Source organism: Penicillium solitum (assembly GCF_028829755.1).
Source record: "Penicillium solitum strain IBT 25940 chromosome Unknown utg000009l_segment0_segment0, whole genome shotgun sequence".
Classification (NCBI taxonomy): domain Eukaryota; kingdom Fungi; phylum Ascomycota; class Eurotiomycetes; order Eurotiales; family Aspergillaceae; genus Penicillium; species Penicillium solitum.
The window spans coordinates 712,755-739,103 of record NW_027072128.1 but is presented as its reverse complement, the minus strand read 5'-3'; the positions used below and the strand labels follow the sequence as shown (position 1 = coordinate 739,103).

General features: G+C 50.0%; 8 protein-coding genes across 8 annotated transcripts; 2 read left to right on the top strand and 6 right to left on the bottom strand.

The window, feature by feature from the left end:
• Positions 1-160: 160 nt before the first annotated feature.
• N7455_011408 (Alpha/beta hydrolase fold-3) lies at positions 161-1,219 on the bottom strand (the record flags this gene model as incomplete). Its single annotated transcript, XM_040954452.2, has 1 exon — positions 161-1,219. One exon carries the CDS (start codon positions 1,217-1,219, stop codon positions 161-163), a length of 1,059 nt encoding a protein of 352 aa, XP_040815095.2.
• A 4,015-nt stretch (positions 1,220-5,234) lies between these two features.
• Positions 5,235-5,414, top strand: N7455_011407 (uncharacterized protein; the record flags this gene model as incomplete). Its single annotated transcript, XM_065606656.1, has 1 exon — positions 5,235-5,414. One exon carries the CDS (start codon positions 5,235-5,237, stop codon positions 5,412-5,414), a length of 180 nt encoding a protein of 59 aa, XP_065459822.1.
• A 1,780-nt stretch (positions 5,415-7,194) lies between these two features.
• On the bottom strand, positions 7,195-8,143 carry N7455_011406 (putative MFS sugar transporter; the record flags this gene model as incomplete). Its single annotated transcript, XM_065606655.1, has 2 exons — positions 7,195-7,685; positions 7,975-8,143. The coding sequence occupies 2 exons, from the start codon at positions 8,141-8,143 to the stop codon at positions 7,195-7,197; spliced, it is 660 nt and encodes a 219-aa protein (XP_065459821.1).
• A 1,683-nt stretch (positions 8,144-9,826) lies between these two features.
• N7455_011405 (uncharacterized protein) lies at positions 9,827-10,513 on the bottom strand (the record flags this gene model as incomplete). The annotated part of the gene is made up of 1 exon (XM_040954321.2): positions 9,827-10,513. One exon carries the CDS (start codon positions 10,511-10,513, stop codon positions 9,827-9,829), a length of 687 nt encoding a protein of 228 aa, XP_040815120.1.
• Positions 10,514-11,060: 547 nt separating this feature from the next.
• Positions 11,061-12,131, bottom strand: N7455_011404 (ribosome biosynthesis protein MAK16; the record flags this gene model as incomplete). Its single annotated transcript, XM_040954396.2, has 2 exons — positions 11,061-11,958; positions 12,073-12,131. 2 exons carry the CDS (start codon positions 12,129-12,131, stop codon positions 11,061-11,063), a joined length of 957 nt encoding a protein of 318 aa, XP_040815282.1.
• Positions 12,132-12,601: 470 nt separating this feature from the next.
• N7455_011403 (aminophospholipid-translocating P4-type ATPase NEO1) lies at positions 12,602-16,384 on the bottom strand (the record flags this gene model as incomplete). The annotated part of the gene is made up of 1 exon (XM_040954287.2): positions 12,602-16,384. One exon carries the CDS (start codon positions 16,382-16,384, stop codon positions 12,602-12,604), a length of 3,783 nt encoding a protein of 1,260 aa, XP_040815231.1.
• Positions 16,385-18,180: 1,796 nt separating this feature from the next.
• sec16 (COPII coat assembly protein SEC16) lies at positions 18,181-24,288 on the top strand (the record flags this gene model as incomplete). Its single annotated transcript, XM_040954297.2, has 2 exons — positions 18,181-23,656; positions 23,714-24,288. 2 exons carry the CDS (start codon positions 18,181-18,183, stop codon positions 24,286-24,288), a joined length of 6,051 nt encoding a protein of 2,016 aa, XP_040815237.2.
• A 581-nt stretch (positions 24,289-24,869) lies between these two features.
• Positions 24,870-26,235, bottom strand: N7455_011401 (checkpoint protein HUS1 family protein; the record flags this gene model as incomplete). Its single annotated transcript, XM_065606654.1, has 5 exons — positions 24,870-24,896; positions 24,963-25,039; positions 25,117-25,969; positions 26,029-26,147; positions 26,193-26,235. The coding sequence occupies 5 exons, from the start codon at positions 26,233-26,235 to the stop codon at positions 24,870-24,872; spliced, it is 1,119 nt and encodes a 372-aa protein (XP_065459820.1).
• Positions 26,236-26,349: the final 114 nt, after the last annotated feature.

Here is a 26,349-nt window from a genome sequence, read left to right as displayed (position 1 = left end):
TGTCCTCCCGTAGCACCATTGCGGATGACGCTAAGGAAATCTCGCGTGCCACTCAGGGCGCTGTCATCTAGGACGATGAGGTCATAACTAACTTCGGTGTGTTTTTCTCGCTGGTCAAAGTGGATGGTTGCCGCGTATACGCAGTAGGTAGGTACAGTACCTAAAAAAGAACCTGAGACTTTTTCAACCACTCATGCGCCTCCTCATAAATCCCCTGCGCAACCTCCTCCCTCTTCTTCCTACTATTACCACCCTTCCTCCGTGGCGATGCATGGGTAAAACCATGTGGACAACCCCTCGCCAACGTCCACTTATACCTACCCACCTCAAAGTCCTTCTCCTGCTCAACCCCAACTCTATCCTCTAACCCAGCCAACCCATGAATCATCTGCTGCGCTTCTAACCGGAGCATATCCCACTGCGCGCCAATCATATAAATCCACGGTGGTAGTTCATCGCTCCCCGCATACACCGGACTGAGCAGTGGGTCCCTCCGATTCTGGCCTACACTCACATACCCCCAGTCCAGCCACCAGGAGGTCTTTTTCAGCGTATCATCCGGACCACCTTTGTACGGTCTCGAATCCAGCTTCTCATTGGGTGGGTGACTGAAATCCACGATGGGATAGTATATCACCGCTGCTTTGATCAGGCCTTTTAGACCGGGGAATTGCGAGACAGACAGCGCGAGGTTGCCCCCTGCGCTAAAGCCGCCGATGGCGATGCGCGAGTGGTCAATTGGAAGGGATTCATCTGCTAGCACGCACTTGGCTACTTCGGCAACGTCAAAGCTGGCTGTTGGGAAGGGGTGGAGTGGCGCCTTGCGGTAGTTGAGGCTGACCACTAGCATTCCCGTGCGGTTGGCCCAGGCGCTGCAGAAGGAGTCGTCGACGCTAGCATCGCACAGCGCGAAGCCGCCGCCGTGGATGTTCAGGTAGAGTGGGAGCAGTTGGCGCTGGGCGGGGTTGTAGGAGCGCGGGTAAAAGATGCGAGTTTCTAGGGTTGGGCGGCAGGCGTAGCGCTTGGTGAGGGTTGGTTGGGTGCCTGGTTGAGGGGGGTTAAAGAGGCGGAGGTAGAGGAAGTAGAGGGCGGCAAGGGATTTGAGCAGCCAGAGTTGAAGGAAGCAGTTTAGGCGGTGGGAAAGGGATAGTCGCTCTTTAGGGAGAGGAGGGATGGGTTTTGCCATCGCTATTCTGTCCTTGTCTGGATTCTTCATCATTGTTGGTGATGAAAGGAAGAATCGAGGTGCTGGCGGAGCAGGTTTAGTCGGGCGAGGCCTGTCATGGATGGATGGACCTGTTGGGATGTAGCGAGGGTGACTAGTACGTGTTTGTCATAACATCAGCAGTACCCGTGGGCTAATCACCCTGTTGGGCTCGAGTTCTTCATTTTATGAATCCTAGCCCTTGTCCCACCGGTCTCCATTCAGCCTCCCGAAAAGGGAAATAAGATCGTTGCTTACTTCCCCCCGTTTCATATAGCGGAAATTAATGTGTTGAAAATGGGGCTTGGCCCCAAAATTGACGAGTAGTCAATCATGTCCGATGGCCAGGTGGGATGTCAGCAATTAGCTCGGCCCCGGGGCCATGCCCACGAGAGTCGCCCCGAACCGCCCGGGCCGAAATGAGCTGCAACCATGGTCCGTCAAAGAACTCTAGACGTTGACAAGAGAAATGTTTGTATTGTAACTCGAATAATTCGACATCATTGGATTCAGAATTAGAGGCAAGGCCGCCGCTGGATTCCCTTTTCTCCATGCTGTTAGTAGCGAATAGTAGAGACTTGGCGAGTAGTCTTAATACTATATCGGACTGTCTTCGGCCCTTCAAGAGCCACCTGTGGCAAACATCGCCTCTCATGGGCTCTATTTTTGTTATCCATATTGGTCGCTCGTCGATCTTGCATTGATAACTAAGATAGTTACTTTGTTATGAGACCATAAACCCATTTTTACCTATTTCGTACTCTGTTTTGTTTATCTTCACCTCTCCTATACACAAATCGCCCCAAAAAAATGTACCGATAATTTCGCTGGGTTATCTAAATTATTTACTCTTTTTTTTAAATAGAGGATCTCACTACAACCAACGAATGGGGTTGATTTCTGCCTTATTCTGCCTTCTCAGACATCGATCTTTCTGCCACTTCCAAGGTTTGCAGTTCCAAGGTTCCCGAGGTCAGCTGACCCGACTTGACCGGTACGACACGTGGCATAAGCTTATCTTATCTCGACCGCTCAGCGGCCCATACCAAAAAACTATCGCCTCGCCACTTTTGCTACCCATGATCGAACCAGCGTTAATGGAAGATGAAGATATTAAAATTCAATTGAAAATTACTGTAAAATACAGGTTCTGTAGTGTAGCGGTTATCACTCTGGTTTTTGAAATGATCTGATCTGAAAATTACCAGTAACCCCGGTTCGAACCCGGGCAGGACCTTTTTTTGATTCCACAGTCATGACCGCTAGTATAAGACCATAAGATCAAGTGTTCCTTCATCAATACAAAGGATACGATAAACCCTGGCAGAGAATGAAATAAGCTTGCTTCTACAAAGTCGCAAGGCTGCTCCGGCAATAGATACATCAGAAAGTGTCCAACTTGCCTTGAAAACCAGACGCCAAGACACAGACCATACGGTCTATGGATTGCAACCCATCCAGACACCCTCTATTCCGTACCACACGTTCGCCATGGGCTTCATCGTGGGGCTACTGCTCACTGCTGATGGATTCGACGCCCTTCTAGCCATGGCCGAGAAAGATCTGCATCGTAGATGGCATAGGCTGTTGGCGGAAGCATATATTTTATTATAAGAAAATCATCTAAATGACAGACTTTGAAAACACCGCCTAACAGGAACGCCGGGATTTCACAATAACCCTATCCTTTTAAGGTCCCTTGGGATCTACTTTGCTCGTTCCTAATACTACCTGGTTTGAAGACATACTAATTTCTCCAGTTCCTAACTACGCCAGTACACTATCCATTGTTAAAGCTGACATCAAACTAAAGGTCTTTTACCGTTTACGCTCGGGAGAATATGAGAAGTGTTCTTCTCCGCTGGAAATTTGCTCACAATTTTTCGAGAGTATAGATATATAGATAATTCCTTCTTCCTTTTTATTTACGTCCCATGTAATAGTACAATAGTATCAATTGACATATATTTCTCGTACCTGACCCTAAATAGGTCTTATACTAGTGGTTATAACTGTGGAATCAAAAAACAAGGTCCTGCCCGGGTTCGAACTGGGGTTTCTGGTATATTTTCAATGAAGATTCATCTCAAAAACCAGAGTGATAACCACTACACTACAGAACCAATTCTTACAGGCAAGAGGATTGTTTAATATTTTCATCTTCCATCAATCCCGGTTCGATTTTGAGGGAAACTGGCGAGACGCCAATTTGATATGGGCGGAACTGAGATGACCGGAAGAGATAAGATAAGAATACGACACGTGACTTAGGGTCAGTTCAGGTCAGCTGACCTCGGGAACTGCTAAGACAGAAATCAGCCCTGGGCGACCAAGTATGCCACAGTTGACACAATTCTCTATACTACCTGACCGTGGTTCTTACCCCCACGAAGTATGGCGTATGTCACTTTTTAATTTTACTAACAAGAATAGTCGGTCGCTTATACGGCCTTTATATGTCTTTTTGGAGGTCTTGGGGGGGGGGGGAGGCGGGGTCCTTTCGGTGGTCATTTCGAATGATTCTTTTAGATATTGTCGAATAGGAATATTGCCCCGCTAGGCCTTAAACAGGAACCTTGGTTTTTGTTATGGTCTAGTGGAAAAACGGCTGTATTTTCGTTTCACAGATGTCTGTTTAGGTGTCTACGAAGGTGCGAGAGATTTTTCTATGTATATATAGCCTTCATACTACTTTTACTTGGCTTTTATGTTTTATGTTTTATTTTTTTGGAAAAAAAAAAAAAGAACTGGTTTAAAACAATAAGGTTATTATAGAGTATATATTTATAGAGTATCAATTTAATATCTTCATCTTCCATTGACCCCGGTTCTGTCAACCACCGCTCTGCTCCTGGATAGTTCTCATGCGGTATTCTTACTCTCAATGATGGTATGCCAGGGCATCACACGGGACCGCTCTAAATTCAGCCTCTATAAACACAAATAAGAACCATGTATAAGCCTAAGAAGGGTGATAAGTGCCAGGGATACTGGTATGAGTGCAGAAAGCGGGCAACCACACTAATTGAGGGTCGTGATTGGGAAGAGGGCGAGAGGTCTGATGAGTCTGAGATATGAATCGGTGTGTTCGGTTGAATGAGGGTCGTCACCAGGAAGGGTCACTCAAGAGAAGGGCGAGGGGAGGGGAGGAGGTTGGATGTGCACATCTTGATCCCGAATTTGGACAGTCCAGCCTTTTAGAGCTGGTCCAACTGAACGCAAATTCGATCCTATTCACCCAAAACAAACCCACTCAATCGAAACTATCAACTCCCTCTTCACTCGCCATTACCAAAGACATCGAATCGCAAGCATCAAACCTCAATACCTCAACCACCAAATCCTCTTCAATCCCAAGCATACAACAATGGAAGTACAACTCCTATTCAGGCATTCCACCGTTTCGTCGCTCAAACCGATTCCAGGTATCAAATCTCAATACCTCAACTGCCAAATCCTCTCCATTCGGAAGCATTGCCAGCATCTCAAATCGATATTTGTGCGATCCAAAACAAATCTCAAGTCGACCACTCTGTTATACCTACTTTTTTGGGCGCCTTTCCACCAGGAACTTTTCGCCTCCGAGCATAAGGCGAGCTATGGCTTGACTCGCTCCGGTACCTTCAAGTTCTTTTCCCCCCAAGCCTTCGGGCTCCAGTGAACGGATGACCTCGCTCAACCCTTTGATTAAGATAGAGGTATTCAATACTACTACTCCCTTTAACATCGACGGCTTGATCGCCGGTTTACCTACGCCTGCTTTGTTCTATCTCAAATCTACGACACCCAATTCGACTCCTTCCACGCACCAAGCTTATCAAAAGCACCTTCAATATTGGTTCAAAGATATCCCAGAAGGCCGACCTTATTAGGGATGGCGACCCCAGTGTATCTTATATCTCCCAACAACTCCGAGCACGCCCCGTCTGGAACAGTTGGCTCCCGATGATTCTTGGGATTCACATTCATATACTAGTTGACGGCAACCTAGGAAACAAGGTGCGAATGTAAGTCCCGCATTCTACCCACAATGACTTCAGAGCTAACTTCACCAGATCGCACCATACCATTCCTCACACCGGTGGGAGATAGTAGCCTAGGCGTCTCTCACCTCTACCACCACGTCGAGCAAAACCCTTCCTGTTCCTACTTGCTCAATCCATCTGAGTGCCTCGGTGCTCTCCGCGACTTCTACATTGAGTCGTTTTAGTAGGGGAGAGAAAGGTACTAAATATGGTTTCTTTTTTATTTGTTAGGAGGAAGAAGTAAGTTATAGTGAGGTGACGTATTATATGGTTTGTTTCTAGTTCGGAAACATAGTAACGTATAATATCGGCACAAGATTCAGTGGCACGAGAGCCAATCAATCAATCAATCAATCAAAGTTCATTAACCTGTTGCAGTCTAACTAGTTGCGTATGACTATGCAGGCGCTTCATCCAACTGAAGCAAGAACTCGAAGCCAAACTCTGAGTGGGGTCTCTCCCAGAGTATACAGGTGCTAATTATAGAGAGTGCGGAATCAGCCCATTCCTGTAACCCATCCAACCCATACATAAGAAATTAACACATAATGATTGTCGTGGAGTGCACTCTCCACCTCCTATCTCTCACTTCTCTCACCAACCGACTTGAGCAATTAGGTTTGATCTACGGAGTATTTTAATAGGGAAAAGATTGACGAAATCGGTAGCCCGAGGGCACCTTGGATGATAAGATTTTTTAAAAAAATGAGAGAAAAAAATAAACATATGAGACCTTACACAAAATAGAACAAAGGTCGGTCCGTGATTGTATCAATTCTTTTTTTTTCTTTCACTGTGACTTGGCCGGGGACGACGAAGCCGGTAGTGGCACCTGCAAGTATGTGGGAGAGGTGCCATCTCGACATCTTCATCGGCGACGGAGTTGTTGGCGGCGAGAGGTTCCTGAGGGTGTGTTGAGGGGCAGGCCCCGTTGAGTCAGCTCGCGCGGGAATCATGACCTATTTGTAACTAGCAATCCAGGGTTTATATACACCGGTAAAACCATCCTAAAACCATCCGAACAATGCGCAGTCTGTAGCAAACAAACATACCTGGGATGCTCCAACAAATTTATACTTTATATACCAACAAGAATAGTCGGCCGCTTCTGCGGCATTCTGATGTCTTTTTAGTGTTCTTTTTAGATATCTTTTTAAGTGTATACCAAGGCTCCTTTCGGTAGTCGTTTCGAATGGTCTTTTTAGATGTCTGTTCAGGTGTCTACGAAGCTAGTAGAAAAAGCGCACTTTGCGTAAGAGACTTTTCTATGTATAACCTTCAACCATACTATTTTTACTTGGCTTTTATCCTTTGCTGGTCTCGCATTCTGCCTATATTGATTCTTTGGCTCGTACGCTTGACGTGGGTCGTGCCTTCTGAAGAAATCTGATAATGATTAAGCTATTAAAATGTAATGACATGGGCATGTGATCTCTCTCTCTCTCTCTCTCTCTCTCTCTTTTTCTTTCTTTCTCTCTCTCTATCTCTTCTCTCTTTCCTCCGAGCAACCCCCACAATGTCTTCCAGACTCGCGCGAGCACGCAAGGAAAAGGGGGAGAAGAAGAAGAAGAAAGAAGAAGATGACTCTGTAAGTCAAGATCTCATATATCTCTATCTGATCTGTCTTGTGATGCATCCACTTTGTGATGGGCTTCATCTCGTCCCATCACTTCTCATATTCTCTGATTGATTCCCATTAACTCCCATCAACCCTCATCAACTCCCATCATTTCTGATCAATCTATATCGATTCTCATCATGTCTGGTCAATTCCCATCCTATCGATACATACTATGTCTGTTCGTCTTTTGTCGATTCCTATCAATTCTTACGGCAACTTGGATCGATAAGTCATCACTTGTTATATTATGAACACGCTAATCAAATATACAGCGATGCAGAGAAGAGGCCCGCCGCGATGAATACGTGGACTTCATGGCCAAGGGGCTGAAGAGGGCGTTCGACTTAAATCGCCGTCGGTCCGCATCTCCGCGGGAACGCCAAGCTTCCCCCCGCGAAGAAGAGTCTCGCCGCCCCCGCCAAGAAGAGTCCCGGCGCTCCCGAACTCCCACCCCCACCACCACCAACAGGCGCCCGGCCGAGGTACCTCCCGGGCTGCTGCCTCCCAGGGGCCCCGTGGACAAGAATTCCGGGGCCCTCAATACCAACAATGGCCCGGTGGACAATCATCCCGGGCCTCCGGCCGACATGATTCCCGCGCGGCCGAGCTGATTCAACGGGGCCTGCCTCCACCCCGCCGTAGACTCCATGCGTCACGGTGGAACCCTCAAGCCCCTCGGAAGGAGGCGAGCCGTGAAGCCTCGCTCCGGCAATGGCAGCGCCCGCAAGGGCCCGCCATCTAACGTCAACCCCCCGGCGCCGCCGATGAGGATGTCGACATGGTACCTCTCCCCCCTCCTCGACATACTTGCAAGTGCCACTACCGGCTTCGTCGTCTCCGGCCAAGTCGCAGTGAAAAAAAATAATAAATAATAAAAAATAAAAAGATACCATCACGGGCCGACCTTTTTGTTTTGTTTTGTATAAGTTCTGATATGTTTTAAATCATATCATCCAAGGTGCCCTCGGGCTACCGATTTCGTCAATCTTTTCCCTATTAAAATAGATTAAACCTAATTGCTCAAGTCAGTTGTTTTATACTGGCTATTCGCGGAATATAACATGGAGTAGGAATGATATTTCTCGATCTGATTGGTGAATTTGACTCTTGAAATCACCATTTACCAAGCGGCATGCCGGCGTTGACTAGACTGTTATCTGATGAAGACAAGCCCAGGTCAACGGGCAGGTTTGCACCACTGATAAGCGACTGATCAAGGCTAGATAGCATACTTCCCATGGACACGAAAGCGACGATACTATAGGTGAAGGTAGCAGGGTTGGACAGGGTCATCTCAAAGCGGGATTTGGGGAGACTGCACCTGCTCTTCAAGCTGCTGCAGTTCCGCGTCCATAGCGGCTCCGCTCCTCCCATGTTAGAGCTTTTAGTCTGCCATGTCGTCCATCTTCAAGGCGATGGCTTCCTTGTATTCGCTATACGTGCTTTGGGGCGCCTCGAGATCTTTGAGGTTGTCCATGAAGAATGAGACCTCCTTCAAGGGAGATTGTTTGTATAAGGAGTCTACTAAAGGATATTAAGGATAATAGTAGAGTGGGACTGTCACTTAAGGTTCTGCCGGCGCAGGGACTAGGATTTATAGAGAATGAATAGAAAGCATGGAACAAGCGAAGACACCAGCTAGCAGGCCCAGGGGGAGAAACGCAGGACTATTTGAGGCCCACCAGCTCTCCGGATGAAGATCACGGCGATAGTTGATATTATAGACGAGAAAGGCCCTGGTCTCGCAAAAGCCAAAGTCGGAAAGAGACTTCCCGGATACTCTATGTTGTAGAGATTGGCCGAGTCGTTGACCTGGCCCCGAAGTATGCACTCCGTATTGCTATGTGCGGAGATAAGTGGGGATATCAGGCCAGACCATGAAGATCAGGTTGGGGAGAAGAAGAAGAAGAACGAAGATGAGATCTCACTGGGAGGCAAAACGAGACTAAACCTAGAATATGCAATGTACAATAGGTGTACAGCTGGGACTGGAGATTGGGAAGTGGAGAGACAGGGAAACCAACCCTTCGTTATTTTGGACGAATGGTGTGCTATCAAAGCTGATATCGTCTATTCTAGGGAATACAGCCATTATATGGAATTAGCCATTAGGCGTGGCAGATTAGCAATGCTTTCAAATGTAGTTAGTATCGTCCAGTACTTCTGGAATCTTCCCGGCTTGCCGTTGTGTCGGCACATATCACAGTTACCTGAATATTTGGAAAGAGTGAATCCCGGGAAGAAACCAATCCCGATACTCGGAGCCGAATATATCAATTGCTAAAGAAAAAAAAAATATATCATGTCACATGGGTGATATCCCGGGCATAATCCGGCACTTCAAAGACGCTAGGACTCGGTATGAAACTGGGTTGAGGTCCACGTGGAGAGGACTGCTATACATCGACGATCTTTCCAGGGAGAATAATGGGGATTCAATTAAGCATTAACTTCGGGCTTGGGCCCATCAACTGTTTTGACTTGGCCAATGACTGAAACCCAACTTCTAAGATGCTTATGTTACACTCTCCTACCGTATAGGCTCGGAGCATCACGGCCCCGTCCGGGGTTGGTAAAATGCGGGATGTTCCCCAGTGCAAGCCGAGATGGTCATTCGCTGACTGTTACTTGGCCGCCGCTAAGCAATTGTGGGTAGGCCACCGCATATCTTGGCCCATCAGGCGATAGGGTGATCTCTATATACCCTATCGGTAGTAGACTGAGTTGGGCCTGTAAGAGTCTGAGGAATTTAGCCAAATATATCCCGGAGGCGTGACAGGAAAATTCAAATCAGCAATTCTCGACGAATTCTCGAACATACTACAATATGACGCTATAACGTATTCGGTACTCTAGCAATCACCTGACGATCATTGAATGGAATTTGTCCTTAAGATATATGTACTTGGTAAACATTGGACATGAAATAACTCCCGACGCCATGCTCTCCACCATGCAATGTAAGCCTCCACACTCTCACCGTCTTCCAGACATTCCAACAGGCTTCCGGATACTAGGGTCAACATTGGGACTAGGAGATCTTCCTCCCTGTAATCTGGCTCGCAGTCGGTCCTGGGCTGAACCACCACCCGATCCAACACGGTCGAGATTCGGACGAGTCTGGGCAGACTGACTCGAGCCAGCTCGCTGGCTGGGCAATGGCCGCGCTCCAGATGGACTAGGGGAGCCCGACCCAGCAGGCGAATGGGACTGAGAAAGTGTGATGGCCGGACCCGGCGGCGCGCTGTTGGCCGAGGCGAGCGGTGGTGCTGTGCCACCACGTCCGCGACGAAGACTGGCTGTCTGCGGGATCGATCCTTGGGATGAGGGAGAATCACCCCATAGGTCACCTAGACCGCCGCTCCGGCCGGAGTTGGGGTTGGCGGGGCCTTGGTTGTAGCCGCTGGAGGGCAGTTGTGAAGTCGCAATCGGGCGGGAGGGGGCCGGAGCTGGACCCTTGGGATCTTGTGGGAGCCATGGTGGGAATGGACGGCCCTTTTCGGTGTAGTAGGCGCGAAGGGCGTTGGAGATGTGGGAGCAGTCTTCATTATCGGGGTCGTCTCCCTCGTCGCCTAGCGTAATGGCACGGCGAAGGTTGGTGAGCCGTGAGCCTAGGCCAGAAATGGCCGAAGAGGTGGTCAATGATGAGAAGTACGAGCTCATCTTGTAGCAGCCGAGTAGTGTGGTTGAGTAATGCGCGGTCTGCAAAATGGTAGCTTCGATGCGGGGTGGGATGGGCACGGAGTTGGAGATTTACTCGCGGGGACCCAATGCAAGAGATTCAGGGGTCAAAGAGTTGGAGAAGAGATGACAATAATTGAAACAGATTATTAAGGGGGATATTAACAGAAGAACCGGCTCCTGGGGTGAGGTGAAGTTGTTCAAAGGAAAATGGAGAGCAATGACAGCGGCATTGATTGAGCCACGTGATCACGTGTTTCACCTAAATAAAGCAACAGGTCTGGTCTTGTCTCAAATAAATTATGTTCAAACATCTCAGGAATAAAAGAGATATCAAGCGGTACAATTAAAGATAAACATTGAAATAGACATTGGAAGATCCAAGATCGTGAGTTGTAGTGGATGCGATATAGCAGGGTATGATGCCCGATCACTAGCACAGAATAAGAATATAAAACAGAAAAATTGACAGCCCAAACGCCATGCAAGATCAGGTAAACTTTTCCCAAATCCTCTAACATCGACAAAATCATGCCATGAGCTGGTCCTTGCCAGCACCCTCGGTCTCGTATTCGATCTCGATGCGAGGACCCTTCTTGCGAGGCTTCGCCTGGGGAGCAACATGCTTCCTCTTGGCACTGGGCTTGGGCTTCTTCTCATCCTCGCTAGCCTCCTCGTCGTCCTCGCTATCATCATCATCACTCTCATCGTCGTCGTAATCGCTGGAGTCGGCTGAGTCGACACCCAGCCAGTCCTCCATATCCTCGAGGTCCTCCTCCTCATCGAGATCGCTGACGTACTCGACCTCACCAACACCCTCTTCTTCCTCCTCCTCGAGCTCCTCGCCGTCATCCATGTCCACATCACGCTCTCCGTCACCAGCCCTCTCAAGACCACGGAGAACCTTCTTCCAGATACCCTCCTCGACATTGAGTGGCCGGTCACCGTAAGCACCGCTGCGCAGACGCTCAATAAGCTCACGCTCAATGGCTCTCTCGACCTTGGCGGCAGACTCGGCCTTACGCTCACGAGTCTCCTCACGACGGCGGACCTTAGGCGCCAGCTTGGGCACAACCTTCTCTCCGAGACGCTCGTCCTCTTTAGCAATGTTCTTCATGCGGATGCTGACCTGCGTCAGGCGGGTGAGACGCTGCTTGCACTTGTGGGTCAAGAACTTGGGCCAGTAGATCAGGCGCTCATCGACTTGCTCGAGAGCCTTGGCGTAGTTGGAGGATAGGCGCACACGCTCCCACCATTTGCTGGGCATGTGGGCTCGTTCGACGGTCTTCATGTACAGGTACATGACGCCTGTTTCGGGATCGCTTCGCACCGTCGCATACCGCGAGTTGGCCAGTGGGCAGGACTGGCGATTGCACAGACCGCTGACATTGTATTCATTGCGACAGAAGTTTTGGTCTTTCGTCGTCCTAAATGGAAGGTTGGTATGGTTAGTGGAAGGTTCTTGTTTTTTTTTGTCCATGTATAATGGAGATAAAAGGTTCTGCGGACTGGATAGCCAGGGAGTGAAGAGCAATACTCACTTGAGTTTGTAGGAGCAGAATTGCTGGTTGATAACCTGCCAGACAATTTCGTCAGACATGATGGGCGAGGAATTGGCAACCGAAAAAGTGGTTGGTCCTTGAGTCTATGCAGCAGATGCTTGACCCCGAAGAAAAAAAAAGATTCGATATGTGTTGACCGCCTTCCTGAGTAGGGTGGTCACGTGCTTGCTTATCGATTACGCGCAACGTCATTGGATGGTTCCGGGGATCCGCTTGCTAAGATTGGCATCGACTACAGAGTACTATGTAACAACCCATAACTAACATCCATCTGCGATGTCCTTGTATGTATGGCTCCAAGGGTGGAACTGAAGTAATTGGCTAATTTAACAGTAGGGAAGTTGTGCGATGCTAGATGCACTCAACAACACAACATGCCTAACATTAATATACAGAGAGCCACACGATACTAGATCGGTGGTAGTGAGGGCAACGAAAGAAGAGGGAGATGAAGAATCTAAGCCGAGAGAATAACTATTATACACCGAAGTCATGACAAGTACCCACTCTATCCACGGACCTTTCGGTAACTTGGCGGGTGCCATGACTGTTTGATCATTTTGCCAGCCCAGACCGGAACCAGAGACACAGCTAGCACAGCGAAAACTCGCCACAGCCAGTCAAGGGTGATCACGTAACTGAGGTCGAAGTACTCGCCCAGGAAGGGAACGCTGCCTGCGTATGCGAGTAACGTACCAATCAGACAGAAGATCATGACCGGGTGCCAGGTTGTGATTGCAGTGGCGACCATTCCAAGCTCGTTGAGTACGAGGGCCGTGAAGGAAAGACTAATTAGGCGCGGGCCTGTGATGGTATCCAACAATATCTGAGAGAGGCCCTGGATCACTGCACCCTGGTAGACAGAAATGAAAACCCAGCCAAAAAACGAGCGGTAGCTTAGGCTCTTCCCTGTCTTGAGCTCTTTGTAAAGCTCTGGGTAGAGATTAGCGAGACGCTCATCCACATCCCGATCAAAGGCAAGAGAGAAGACCGGCGCGTTGGTGTAGACAGTCGCATAGCCAACCATGAGCCAGTTGATGAACAAGCCCTTGGGATCGAAGTGGCTGGCGATGCTGTACATAGTCTGGCAAACACTGATGATCAACCCGCGGTGCATGATGAACTGTGCTAGTTTAGCAGACCGCTTGTACGAGTTGCGGCCGTGCCAGACTAGAAGTTTGGTGATATGATGGAACTGCGTGATACTGAAATCAGCGGCCAAAGAGGCTTGGCGGCCTTCCTTGCCCACGATACCAATTCCGACATCGGCTGCTTGAATCATCGAGACATCGTTGCCGCCATCTCCGATGCAACAGACGCGTTTCTTTGTGTGTTGGCGAATCAGGTCCGCAATCTCAGCTTTCTGGGTGGGGGAGCATCGACATGCAATCACGGCGGGCAGTAGCACGGCGACAGAGATGAAAGCTGCTTTGAATTGGCCGAGCATGAGGTTCAAGGACTCACCATCAATCAGCAGGCAGCAGTCAGTCTTGTTGCGCAAGAAGTCAAGAGCTTCTTGGGCAGTCGACTTGTCTGTGACTTTGGTGACTGTGTGAATGTACTGGCCCCGGGAGACCAATTTGGCAGAAATAGCGACACAACGCGCTGTCTCCACTTTGTCACCCGTCAGCATCCAGATCTTAACACCAGCATTGCGTAACAGCTCGAGAGAGGATTTGACGTCGCGCTGCAGCCGATCTTCCACACCAGTCACGCCGGAAAGCTCTAAATCTTGTTCAAGGTATTCGCTCACAACCTTCGCCATGCCCGCATCTCGCCCTTGGAAAGACAGTGACGCTTGTTTGTACTTAGTAGAGAAGTCCTGGTATTGCTGTGCGGAGATTCGTTTGCGCCCAACAACGAGAGTTCGCAACCCTTCCCGAGCCATGTTCGTAGTCTCCTCGTCGAGCCAGTCATTCGCTGCAACAATAGTTGTCATGACAGTGTCTGCACCCTTTTGATAGAACCAAATCTCACTATCGTCTTTGCCGGATTCAAGCACGTTTCCATCGTGCTCGAATTGGACGATAATCCCCATTCGCTTAGAGTCGGATGTGAATGGGAAGATGTCAAGGATTCGAGCCCGGACCACAACCTGCTTGGAATCGGTGGATTCCAAGACAATACTTTGCCTGTCTCGATATGCTAGCTTCAATCCGACTTCTTCGGTATATCGAATAATGGCAATTTCATCAGGCGACGACGCTTGATAGCTTGTCACCTTCCGGCCGTCTTCCTCCTCTGTGGTCGGTGTGACGTTATGACAGAGAGCAAGCGCTAAGATAATATCCCGGACGCGAGAACCAATCTCTCTTCTTGTCCGCGGCGCTGTGGCATGGCCGGCCTGGGTTCCAAAGACAGTCGAAGGAGTGGTCAAGGTATTGCCCGAAAAGGCAAAAGCCTGACGAATAAATGAAGCGACTTCGTCCATTGCCTCATTGGCGTATGATACAGTGCCAACGTGGATCTTTTTGAGCTCCATCTCGTTTTGGGTCAACGTTCCCGTCTTATCCGAAAGCAGATATTCGATTCTTCCTAGATCTTCTGGAATTGTACTGGTGCGGACGACCGTTCCTGGAATGTCTTTGTCCCGTTCGATGAACCGCCCGTATACCGACTTGGCCATGTCTAGATTCACTCGAAGACTCATGGGAATGATGGTGGAGAAGAGAATGAGATAGATCATGATCGCAACGTACCATTTCTTGTCGTTTGTTGGTTCGAATCTTTGCAACCCGACAAGGATGAACGAGAGAGTAAATGTGAGAGCGCAGAGAATTTTGGTTAGGTTGTTGATTTCAAGTTCTAACAGGCCGATCTTCGACCGGGAAGCGGAAGTCGAAAGTGAAGCCCGGGTTTGAGATCCTGTATAGATTATGACGGCGTAGGTGATGGTATTAGACGCAAGAACAGTGTTGGCCCAAGCGGTGTTGTCAATTGTCAAGGGAGCTGATTGATTTTCCACCGGCCCCCCAGGCGTTCCTTCGTTGTTTGTAGGCCCAGATGACTTGTCAACATGAGCATCATAGAATCCAGTGGGCGGTCCCAGCCCGATGGTCCCCACAAATTCGTTGACTCTTTTATCAGGAGCGCTAGCTGTGATTTGTAGTCGATTTAAATCGCTCAGAGGGAGCGATTGAGACAGGACGGAGGGCAGACGAAGCTTCCAGTCAGTTTCGCCATCTAATTGATCGGTCCGAATGAAAGTATCACCTGCAGGTGAATTTTCATCATCTTCACCACTCTTCGATGTGGCGTTCGCTGTGGGTTCGAACGATCCTTGACCTGGTTCGAGCAAGTCGGAAGACGCGCCAGGGACGGGTTCTTCCGTTAATGAATGACGAGGGGTGCCAGAGTCATTTGAGATGCTCTTCAGAATCACCACATCGGCAGGAAGGCGTTGGTTCTTGCGAACTTTGAGCACATCACCAACCTTCAAGTCTCGCGACTTTTTTGTGACCTCCGTCGCGTTGGACCTTCCTAGTGCTACAGTGCAGTATTCTTCCGCATTGGCTTCGGCATCTCGTCGCCGACGACCAATATCATCAAGTGCCTCTTTACCCAATGATATTGAAACCACAAAGGCTAAAGGGGCAATGTAGGACGACATATAACCAATTCGTAGCACCGGGATGACCTGTGATAAAGCCACAAAGAGGAAGTAGATGTTGAAAAAGAAGGAGAATTCGTTGTAAAGCGTTCTCGGCAAAAAGCTCCAGGGTGTGTATTTTGCATTCGAGACCACATTGGCCGGGTACTTAGCAGCCTGGTACTGCCCGACAAGTACCTCACGGGGAGGTTGGTTCTCAGAGTCGTTGTTGTTTGATCCAAATAGGATGGATACACCCTGTAGGAAGGCGGGAGCCTTGAATCCTGGGAATCGCAGGCGGCTGCCTTTCTTGGGAGGCTCATCGTTGAAATCGCGAGTCGAGGCCCTGCGATCCAGGAGGGGCGCATCATCATCTTCCAAGTTCCGAGAGCTTGCATGTGAGTCCCGCAAGCCTTGTTCCTCCCCGTTCTCTAAAAGCGCATCTGTATCATCCTCCAAGTCTGCACGTCCAGATGCACTGCGTCTCCACCGACTTGCCGCCCCGACACGCAAGTTGCGCAGCGCGATACCCGGCCCATAGCTTCTTTTGCGGCCAGTATAGTCCCGAGACTCACGAGGCTGTTGAGGCGATGTCGTGTTGGGATCTAGCTCTTCTAGATCCAAGTCGTCGTCCGAGTCCGAGAAGGCGTCTGGCGCATCTGGATGGTCTTGGGGGTGTAGGTAGTCGGATGAGGAAGGCATTATGGGGAAGCTGGTGTGGTTCAATTCAAATCAATCGCTGGCTTTTTAGAAGGTGGTGCTTTTGGGCCTTGCATCGAAGGAAGGTTCATCTCAAGTATATGTTGTCATGTGCGGTGGTATTGGTCAAGACGCATGTGCAGCATAATGATGAAAGAGTGGAGGGATGCTGCCAGGGTCGAAAGAGGAAACGAAAAGCTTCTTTGTGTAAAATGCAGTCAAATCCACAATCATCAAAAATTGTGAGATATATAAAACGGAGAACTGTTTTGAAACTCATTCAAGGACGGTCGATGACTGCCTGTTGGGCCACGCAATCACATGAGTGCATAACTCGCGGCCCCGGGGCGATTAATAGCTGACGTAATGCAGCAGCTTTAAGGTTAAACATAAAACGGCCGGACTATCTGTTACTCCGAATTACGGGTTTTTTGTTTATCCTATTCGGGACCTTCCATCTAACCCCGGGCCGTGAATAATTCGGTGAGCCTACTGTATTTTTACCGCATTTTATTTTCATACCTTCTTTAGCGCATTATTTTTACAGTATGGTGTTACTATCGTTGTTATATTAAACCCGGAGAAATCGAGATGCGTGGATTTGCATAGTGTAAAAAATTTCATATCTTTAGATGAATAATTTACATATGTTGTGTAAAACGGTATAACGAGCAGTCAAGAACCAGGCTAAAAACAGGCATTAGGGCATCAGAGCTAGGCCCAAATGAGGTTAGGACTGTGTACTATATCCTAGGATGCCGTTCATGCGACGGTTTTCATTCCAATACCTGTTTCGCTTCTTCCCTTCGGACTTAACCTTCCTTGTCGTTCTAACATAGATGACTGTCCGGTTTTAATTCAGCCAGGCGGTGCAAGATTCATCGCCTTGGGTGTAGTAGAGACTGTTTGTGAAGACAGTAATAGAGTCATTAGTTAATATTTTCTTTTTAGTTTAGATACCTTCTTAGTTATATATATCTCCATGGATACTTCGAAATGGTACAACCAACCTATAAAGATGAGATTATCTCTTTTTTTTAAACCGGTGTTATACATGCAACGCTTCATTTGATATCATTTGGATGTACAGCATTTTCTTGTCTTTTATACTACTTTTTAAACGATTTTGATACTTACTACTGTGTTTACTTACTGTGTTAGTTTTATACTCTTAAGAAAACTGGTTTAACACAATAGAATTACTATAGAGTATACCCTTGTAAAGAAAGTATTGAATGGATAATACTATTGTAAAATATCAGTCGAATGCACTTGGAGAGTATAGTTACATAACTATAGCAGGCAAGTTGATACAATTGTCCCTAGGTAGAGATAAAAAGACTGTATGCTGTATTTTAACCAATGAGACACTTATCGCCCGGATGGCACATTTAGTCGCCCGTAGCGATTAGGCAAGCTCTATTGAACAGCCCTGGAGGTCCACGGGTGAACAATGACCTGTGGAACAGCAACTATGATGACTCAGCGTCTTAGGTTGGCCTCCCCGGGATAATCATAGGCGGAGATCGTCCTTCGCTGTCGCATTATTCCAGGACAAACTGCTTGGTTTCTTTTGCCATCAGCTGATGTATTCATGATCGATTTATTTCTTTGAGTTTTTTTTTGCTCTGTTTTATATCTACATCGTTTAATGGATTCTTAAGTTGACGCCTTCGACCCCCATTTTTCTTTACGGTTGTTGATCTCCTGAGGTGTCATTGGAGACGTGTCAGGTTGGTCCCTCCGGACTGCGCTCCCCATATCCAGTCACGTTGGCAATCGAGAAGAACTTTGCACATATGGCGCACCAAGCGACCGACAATGATTCAGAGTCATGGAATCCGGCATCACGGCCCGAGAAGATTAGCTCTCCTGTTACGATGAGCTCGGTCCAGGGTGGGTTGTCAGATCCGACTCCGGCGGATGAGCCAAAGGACAAGTCCCTAGACGATATCATATCTCCACAGAGTGAGGATTTCTCTGCGTGGGATATGCCCGACGAGATAGACGCGAATCAGCCTCAATACACGAGCTTGGACGTGCTAGTGAACAATGCATCGCCAGTGGTGGACCAAGACGCGTGCCTAGACACTGATTCCGTCAACAAGACCATTCAAATTCCCGACGAGAGCATTGAAGTGGCTCATACAACTATCGCGCCATCTACTCAGAATACAGATGCCGTCCTAAACCCGACCCCGCCAGAAACTCAGCCCGCGCAGCCAGTTGAGACCGAAACACCTTCGATCCAATCTGGTGCGGAGGCTAGCAATAGTTTCCCCAGCAATATAAACGCACCACCCTCAGTTCAAACCGAAACCTTTGATAGTGCCGTTCCTACTGTCGCACCCGAACAAGAAACCACGGCGGAGTCGACATCTGTGAGAGATGCTACACTTTCAAGAGAGGAGCAAACCACAGCACCCGAACCTTCGTTGGACACTTTTAAACATGAATATACCACCGAAGAACTGTTTCCACAAACAAACGAGGGGAATACCGATTCTGAGGACCTGTGGGCCACCTTTGAGAAGGACCTTAGCAATACGCTGCCCTCCAGCGAAGAGGCTACCCCGCTTAGCCAAAATTCGCACACTATCCCAGAGTTTGCCTCGAACTCTACTCCAATCCAGGATAGCGATGAGCCGAAGTTTGCTGAAGAAGCTGTACGTCCATCGCAAGAGGACACAGCACTTACGGTTGTGACATTTGATGAAGAGAGTACTGATGTCTTCAACTCCACTAAACAGGCCATTTCTCCGACCGAAAATGAGCAACCTGATCTTGTGTCTCGCGCGATGAATGTTGAATCTGAGAATACGGATTCTCCAGCTCCTACGGTGGAAGCCTTTGCACCGACCAACGAGGTCCATCCAGATCCGGCCGCAGCGGACGTGGATACAACCGCCCAGGATCAACCTTTCTGGAAAAACGAGCTGAGCGGTGAAGTCGACTCCAATGAGGGCGACTTCTTTAGCCAACTCAACAGCCAGACAAAGCCTATTTTTGCGCCGCCAGAAGCGGAGTCCAGGTTCGAGGAAGGGGTCCCGTTGTTAGATGAGTCTGCACCGGGTTCGCCCGAACACCCAGTGCAAGCAGAGAAATCCATCGACAACGTCTTTTCCAACGATGAAGATGATGCAGATGGCTTCTTCAGCTCGGCTCTAAAGCCAGAGGCTAAGGACGACGATGAGGACTTCTTCGGCTCTATCTCAAAGGAAGAGGCTGAGGAGCAACCCGTCGCTCATCTCGCCCGGAAGAGCACGTCTCAGGCCTTGGAATCGAGTGGGTTTGCTCTTGACTCCCCGGTCAGTGACGATTCGGCTGCAGCGCAGTTTGATGATGCCCTGAAGGCTGCGTCGTTGGAGCCCCAACCAACCGCCGATCCCTCTGAGGAAGAGCTAGCGGCGCGGTGGGAAGCTGAGCTAGGCGATTCACCAGATGATGACCTGGCAGCTCGCTGGGAGGCGGCATTGGATGATGACGATATACTGCTGGAGACTGAAGCCCTCGAGTCTGTATCTGCACAGGAGCACATCCATCAAACCCCTGCCGAGCCTGCGAACAAGGACCTGTCGGCTGGCTTGAACAGTCCGTACCAGACCCCTCAGGCCTTTTCTCAGCCAAGACCTGTTCCTAACATATACGCACCCCACCAACCGTCCACTGGTGATCTATTGCAGGGTGTTCCTCTCCCAGGCACTGCGCCCCCAGCCACCGGAGCCATGTCATCATACTTCTCACAACCACCCCAGAACCCCGTGGCAACCAGGGGAGAGAGCTTTGCTGAGCGGTCAAAACAGGGTTACAAATCTCCTTACGACCTTCCAGATGATATCTCACGGCCCCGAAAGCCGGTCGTGACCCACAAGCCTGTTCCTCCAACGGTGACTAGTATGCCCCCACCTCCTCCCCCAGGTGTTTCTGGCGTACCGATTCCGGCTGCATCTGGCTTCCCCACTCCGGCAGCTCTCCCGTCTACTGTGTCCGCTCCCCCTGCACCGAAGAATTTCTACGAGGAGCTTCCTTTGGCGACACCAAGGTCTAGGCCTGCCAGCTCTGGTCGGTACACCCCTAATCCGCAGGTGGCGCCAACGATGACCGGGCCGTCTCTTGCTCCCCAGGTTCAATATGCCCCTGCCGCACCGCCCGCTTCGCAGCCTATCGCGCTCCCAATCCAACCCACACTTCAGTCGCCTGAACAGTTGGATCCGTATGCCAGCCTAGCATCAAGTGCCCCGGCCGGACCTCCTGCCGTTGCAAGGTATTCTCCCCAACCTCCTGGCTTGCAAGCACCCGCAAAGCCACCTTCGTTGCCGAGATATTCCCCTGCGCCCCCGACTACCTCTTCCGCTCGCAATCGGTATGCCTCACAGCCACTTAATGTTCCTGGCCAAAATTTGCCCTTCCAGCCACGAACGTCAAGTCCGCTTGCACACCACGAGAAGGTTTCGTACCAGCCTGATCAATCTCACAAGCCACCATCCCTCGAGCCTGCGATCAATCTATCTCCGCCGCGCGGGCAAGGAGCTGGCTTTGGACAAATTCCACCTAGTGCCCCGCATTATCTCAATGGTTCTGCCAGCCTACCCCGGAGAGAAAGTGCGGGCTCGCCTGTCCAGCCATCTCCGCCTCAAAGTCGCTATGCCCCTCAGGAATATCTCAATGAATTCGCCCAGCGTCTCGCGCCGGCTCCGGAGCACGCTCCTGCTGCTCCCGCGACTAATGTGTACATGTCCCCACCACCTAGCGATATGCAGATGGCTCCACTTCGCAGGTCCCAGACCCAGTCACCGGCCCGAGACTTGACGAGCCCCCGTTCCTACGGACAAAACGTCGATACCCTCCAACGCCCGGCTTCGGTGCAAGCTTCAGGCTCGCCGACTAAAACTGTGAATCCGTATGCCCCTCTGCTAGCTCCTTCTCAAACCCGCGCTCCAACGCAGCATCTTGAATTTATCGCTCCGAATGATGGACAGGAGCATGATCCCCTGGAGCGATGGAAGGGTGCCCCAATCTTCAAATTCGGGTTCGGTGGATCCGTCGTATCTTGTTTCCCCAGGCACATTCCTCGCTACTCCGCTGGTCAAGTGGCGCCAATGATCCAACCCACTCTTGGTGAACCGAAAATCTCCCAGCGGAGCGAATGGCTGCCCTCCGCTGACAGCATTGTCCAGCACCCTGGGCCCCTCAAGGCAAAGTCAAAGAAGAAGGAATTGATTGCTTGGCTTTCTAGCAAGATTGCAGCCTTTGAACATTCAGATCTTCCAAGCTACAAACAGGTTCAGTCTGATACGCACAAACGCCAGGAGGAAAAAACTCTCCTCTGGAAGGTTGTCAAGCTTCTTGTGGAGAATGACGGTAATCTGGAGAGTTCGCCTGAAATTCAAAAGTCTCTCCGCCAGATCATCTTCCCCAATCTACCCAGCCCCGATGCAGACGGATCATACACCGGCAGCATAGCCACCTCGGGAGGGTTTGCCCCTTCAGAAATGCCTTCGCAGCCTGATGCCGTTGATGCACAGTGGTTGGAGGAGCTTCGCCTACACTTGATCTGTGGCGATCGGGAGAAGGCCATCTGGAGTGCTGTCGATCGACGTCTTTGGGGACATGCGATGATTATCTCGTCCACCATGGACAGGTCAATTTCGAAACAGGTTGCGCAGGAGTTTGTCCGCCGCGAGGTGAGGTCCAAATCCGCAAACACCGAGTCACTTGCAGCCCTCTACGAGATCTTCGCTGGGAATATCGAAGAAAGTATCGACGAGCTTGTTCCCCCGTCTGCCCGAGCAGGTCTGCAACTTATTAGCAAGGCCGATGGCCAGGGCTCTACTAAGAATGCGCTCGAGGGTTTAGACAAGTGGAGGGATACCTTGGGATTGGTTTTGAGTAACCGAAGTTCTGAAGATCACCAGGCCCTATTCTCCCTCGGCCACCTGCTTACTTCTTATGGACGAACAGAGGCGGCTCATGTTTGTTACATCTTCTCGCGTGCTGCGGTTTTCGGTGGCCCCGACGACACAAAGGCCAACATCACTCTCCTTGGTGCTGACCATCAGCGTTGCCCTTCTTCCTTGATGGACGAGGATGCTATCTTGCTGACTGAGGCCTATGAGTATGCTACATCTGTTCTCGGCAACAGCCCAACAGCCCATCTGCCACATCTCTTGGCTTTCAAGATCCTGAATGCCAGGTGCCTCGTAGACCAGGGTCGCAATTTAGAAGCGCAAGGCTATTGCGATGCAGTGGCAGCGGCATTGAAAGCAACCACTCGTCCCTCACCGTACTATCACCAGCACCTCTTTGCGGAAGTTGAAGAGCTATCTGCACGTCTGCGCCAGACAACTAGCGATAGTGGCTCTTGGATCTCGAGGCCAAGCATGGAGAAGGTCTCGGGGTCTATGTGGGCTCGTTTCAATAGCTTCGTGGTGGGTGATGATAGTGATGCTGCATCGACTGGATCCGGCAAGGGTGGTGAGCATGGGGAATTTGGTCCTTTTGCAAACGTGGCTGGCACCCCAACAATTAGCCGCTCACCTTCTGTATCTGACATCTACGGTTCTTACCCTGGAGCAGGAGCAGGAGCGCAGCCTATTCCCACCAGCGGCGCATCCAAGTATCACCCTTCCAGTCAATATGCGCCCAATGCCTCGCCTGAGCAGTTCAAGGGCCGATCTTCGATGGATTCTCAGAGATCTGCTTCCTACTTCCCGCCCTTTGGACAACGTCGAAGCTCACAAGAACTCTCGCCCTCGATTGATCAGCAGATGTCCTATGGAGCTCCAGTGCATGGGTCGCCAAACGCGGGTGGGTATCAACCAACACCGCCTCAGTCCTCTTACGTTCCTCTTGCTCCAGTAGAAGAAGCTATGTCGCCCACTGAAGCCCCTCCAGCTGCACAACCAATGGTGAATGGCCTCTTTTACCAGCCTCCAGGACAGGCTGCCACATCCAGCGAATCCCCCTATTACCAAGGCCCTCCTGGTATGCCAGCTGGTATACCTGACTCAGAGTCACCCTACGCACCCCCCGTTGCCAGCTCCTCTTACGAACCGGTTTCCTACGAACCAGTTTCTTATGAGCCGGTTGCAGCTGGTGTAGACATGGGCTATGGTGCCCAGGAGGAGGATCTGCCACCTACCACAGAGCAGCCGAAGAAGCAGTCGATCATGAATGACGACGATGATGATCTTGCTGCCCGGGCAGCGGCTATCCAAAAAGCGGAGAATGACCGCAAAGCAAATGAAGCGTTCGCGAAAGCCGCCGAGGAAGATGGTATGTATAAAGAGCGCCTATCGCTTAACTCACTTACTAATCCGATTTCTCCTATAGCCAAGAAAGATGCCCAACAATCTGGCAAGAAGGGCTGGTTTGGTGGTTGGTTCAGCGGAGCCAAGAAAGAGGAAAACAACACCGCCGGCGGTCCCATCAGAGCCAAACTTGGCGAAGAGAGCTCCTTTTACTACGACAAGGATCTGAAGAAATGGGTCAACAAGAAAGATCCCGGTAGTAGCGCACCCGTCCATGCTACCCCGCCCCCTCCTCGAGGATCCGCTCCCCCCAGTCGGACTGCGAGCTCGGGCAGTATGCCACCAAACGGTGCACCTCCGATGCCTCCGATGCCCCCCATGTCGGCTCCTGGCAGCCGGCCTCAATCTTCCTCAACCGCCGCCCCACCTTTCTTGTCCTCCAGCCCAGGCCTATCTGGTCTCGCGCCTCGCTCTGTTTCTACGGGAGCGGCTATGCCAACACCGCCTGGTAGTTCTAGCGGCCCGCCGCCGCGGCCTTCTTCGTCCTTGACTCATGCTAGCTCAATCGACGATTTGATCGGCGCGCCTCAGGCGCGAAAGGGCAACACGGTTCGTGGCAAGAAGAAGGGCCGTTACGTTGACGTGATGGCTCAATAATCATCGCACTTTCCCTGTATGGGCGATGATAACTATAGTGCTCACTAGTCTCCCGACTAACTAAGTGCTATAATGTCCTTTTCTTTTGTTTCATTATGTTTGTTTCATTGTTATGTCTTTTATTTGTTATCACATGATTTCTTTGATGAAGCGCATCCCCTACCCCCTACCCTTCCATAATACAACCCCCTGTTACTAGATTTGTCATTACCCCAGCATCCTGCATGTGTCTTGTTTCTTGCCCCGGCAGACACGCCATCTCTCTGCATTCTCGCTCACTGAACATCATCTGATGCCTTGCTTTTTGCACATAGCTTGATCTTTGTTGTTCTTTGGCGCGACCTCATCCATGGAGTCAAGGGCTTGTACTCCTGGCATTATGTATATCACCCTCCTCCCCTTGTTGTTCTATTCTGGCCTGACATTTTGTTGCTCGCTGGAAATTTCTGGATCTGGAGGTCTCTTCTTGCATGGCTTTTGACATGCACCTGTCTTAATAACGATATCTAATAATTCATTCCGACCCTTGAACACCTGAACTTTTGGAAGATGAACACCGTAGCTCAAGTTTCACCACAGCATCATGTGGTGAATGAATTGATATAATACTAAAACATAACTGTTAGAAGGCTTGGTTGTTGCATGAATGTATTCTTGGGACAATGTCAACTCACCGTTAAACAAGATTCCTCGCCATCCCGATTACTTGGCAGATAAACGTAAAGAACCAATGCCATTTCATTGACGAAGCCTAACCATAGCGAATGAGGAATCGAGTCAGTGCTTGTACTATCGAGCGGCAACTCCAAGGATCATCGGTCAGCTTACAGGCAACAACTTTGGGACTGAGTCTCCCAATACTGAGCACCCGACTCCAATCCTTTCCATCAATTCGCACCTTAGCCCAACCAGACTCGAATCCCTCACTCGCCTCCCGCTTCCGATTAAGCTCGCTTGGAAGCTGGCTCATCTGCTCCTGTGTCATTTGCGCAGGGTCTAACGGCGGGTTCACGAGATCAGACCAAACACTCGCGATACGCAGCTCATCCGTAGCAATAGCCAGCCGCAGCGAACCATGCATATTAGCAGATAATTCCAGCTTGGGAGACGAGTTGGTGGACAGTGCTGTGGCAGCTGTGTTAGCGCCCGACCCACTGAAAGAAACAGAGTGCATCCCCGGGGCTTCGGGCGCCATCACACCCGGCTGTCGGCTTTTACTATCTGTGGAGGCGAGTTTCGTGAAGCGATCGGAGATGCTCTTTAACTGCGCCAGATTGGGTAGGATAATGTGCACTTCGGGGTCTGGGCAATGCGGCTCGTGCAGGCCTTCGACTGCTGACTCGTGGAGGATCTTGATCGGGATTTCTTGCGTGATCCATGTCTGGCGCTCGCGCGGTCCTCGATCGCCTGTCGTGTCGGCTGGAGCTTCTGGGTTTGCGTCGTCGCCAAAGCCATCTGCATCATTATTGGTGGCCAAGGCCATGTTTCCCTCGGTCCATTCTGATGCGAGGACAGTTAGTGCCAAGAGAGGGGTTTTGTCTTTTTTAGTTAGGCGGAGTTGTGAATGTGTTGAGCCCCAGGCGGAGCGCAGGGCTCGGTTTAGGACGCTGATGTTGACTTCGATGTTGATGGCGTCCGAATTGGACTCTAGCTCGTAGGTTGTGTCATCGAAAATAGTTCCCTGGGAAACGGTTAATTTATAGATCATATTATTGATAGGTTTTGTATTATTATGCATACGACTGGTATTGATGCCCACACTTGTGTGCCTTGGTCGGGTATGATGGTAAAGCGGATCACCTCGTACTCCAGGCGCATCCAACATACTTTGCCTAGCGATGACAGCGACGCAGTGAGCTCTGATTTAGTTAGCATGGATCATTTGTTTTATCGATTAATCTTACTGGAGAAGGTCCTGCTGTCTCTTAATTGTGTTCGGAAGCGCATTGTGCGAGTTGATGATGGAGGGAAGAGGGTCGACTGCAATTAAAGTGCTTATCGCTATCGTCTATGGTCGCTCTGGAGAGATGACGATCTTACATTTACAACCTTGGAACTCCC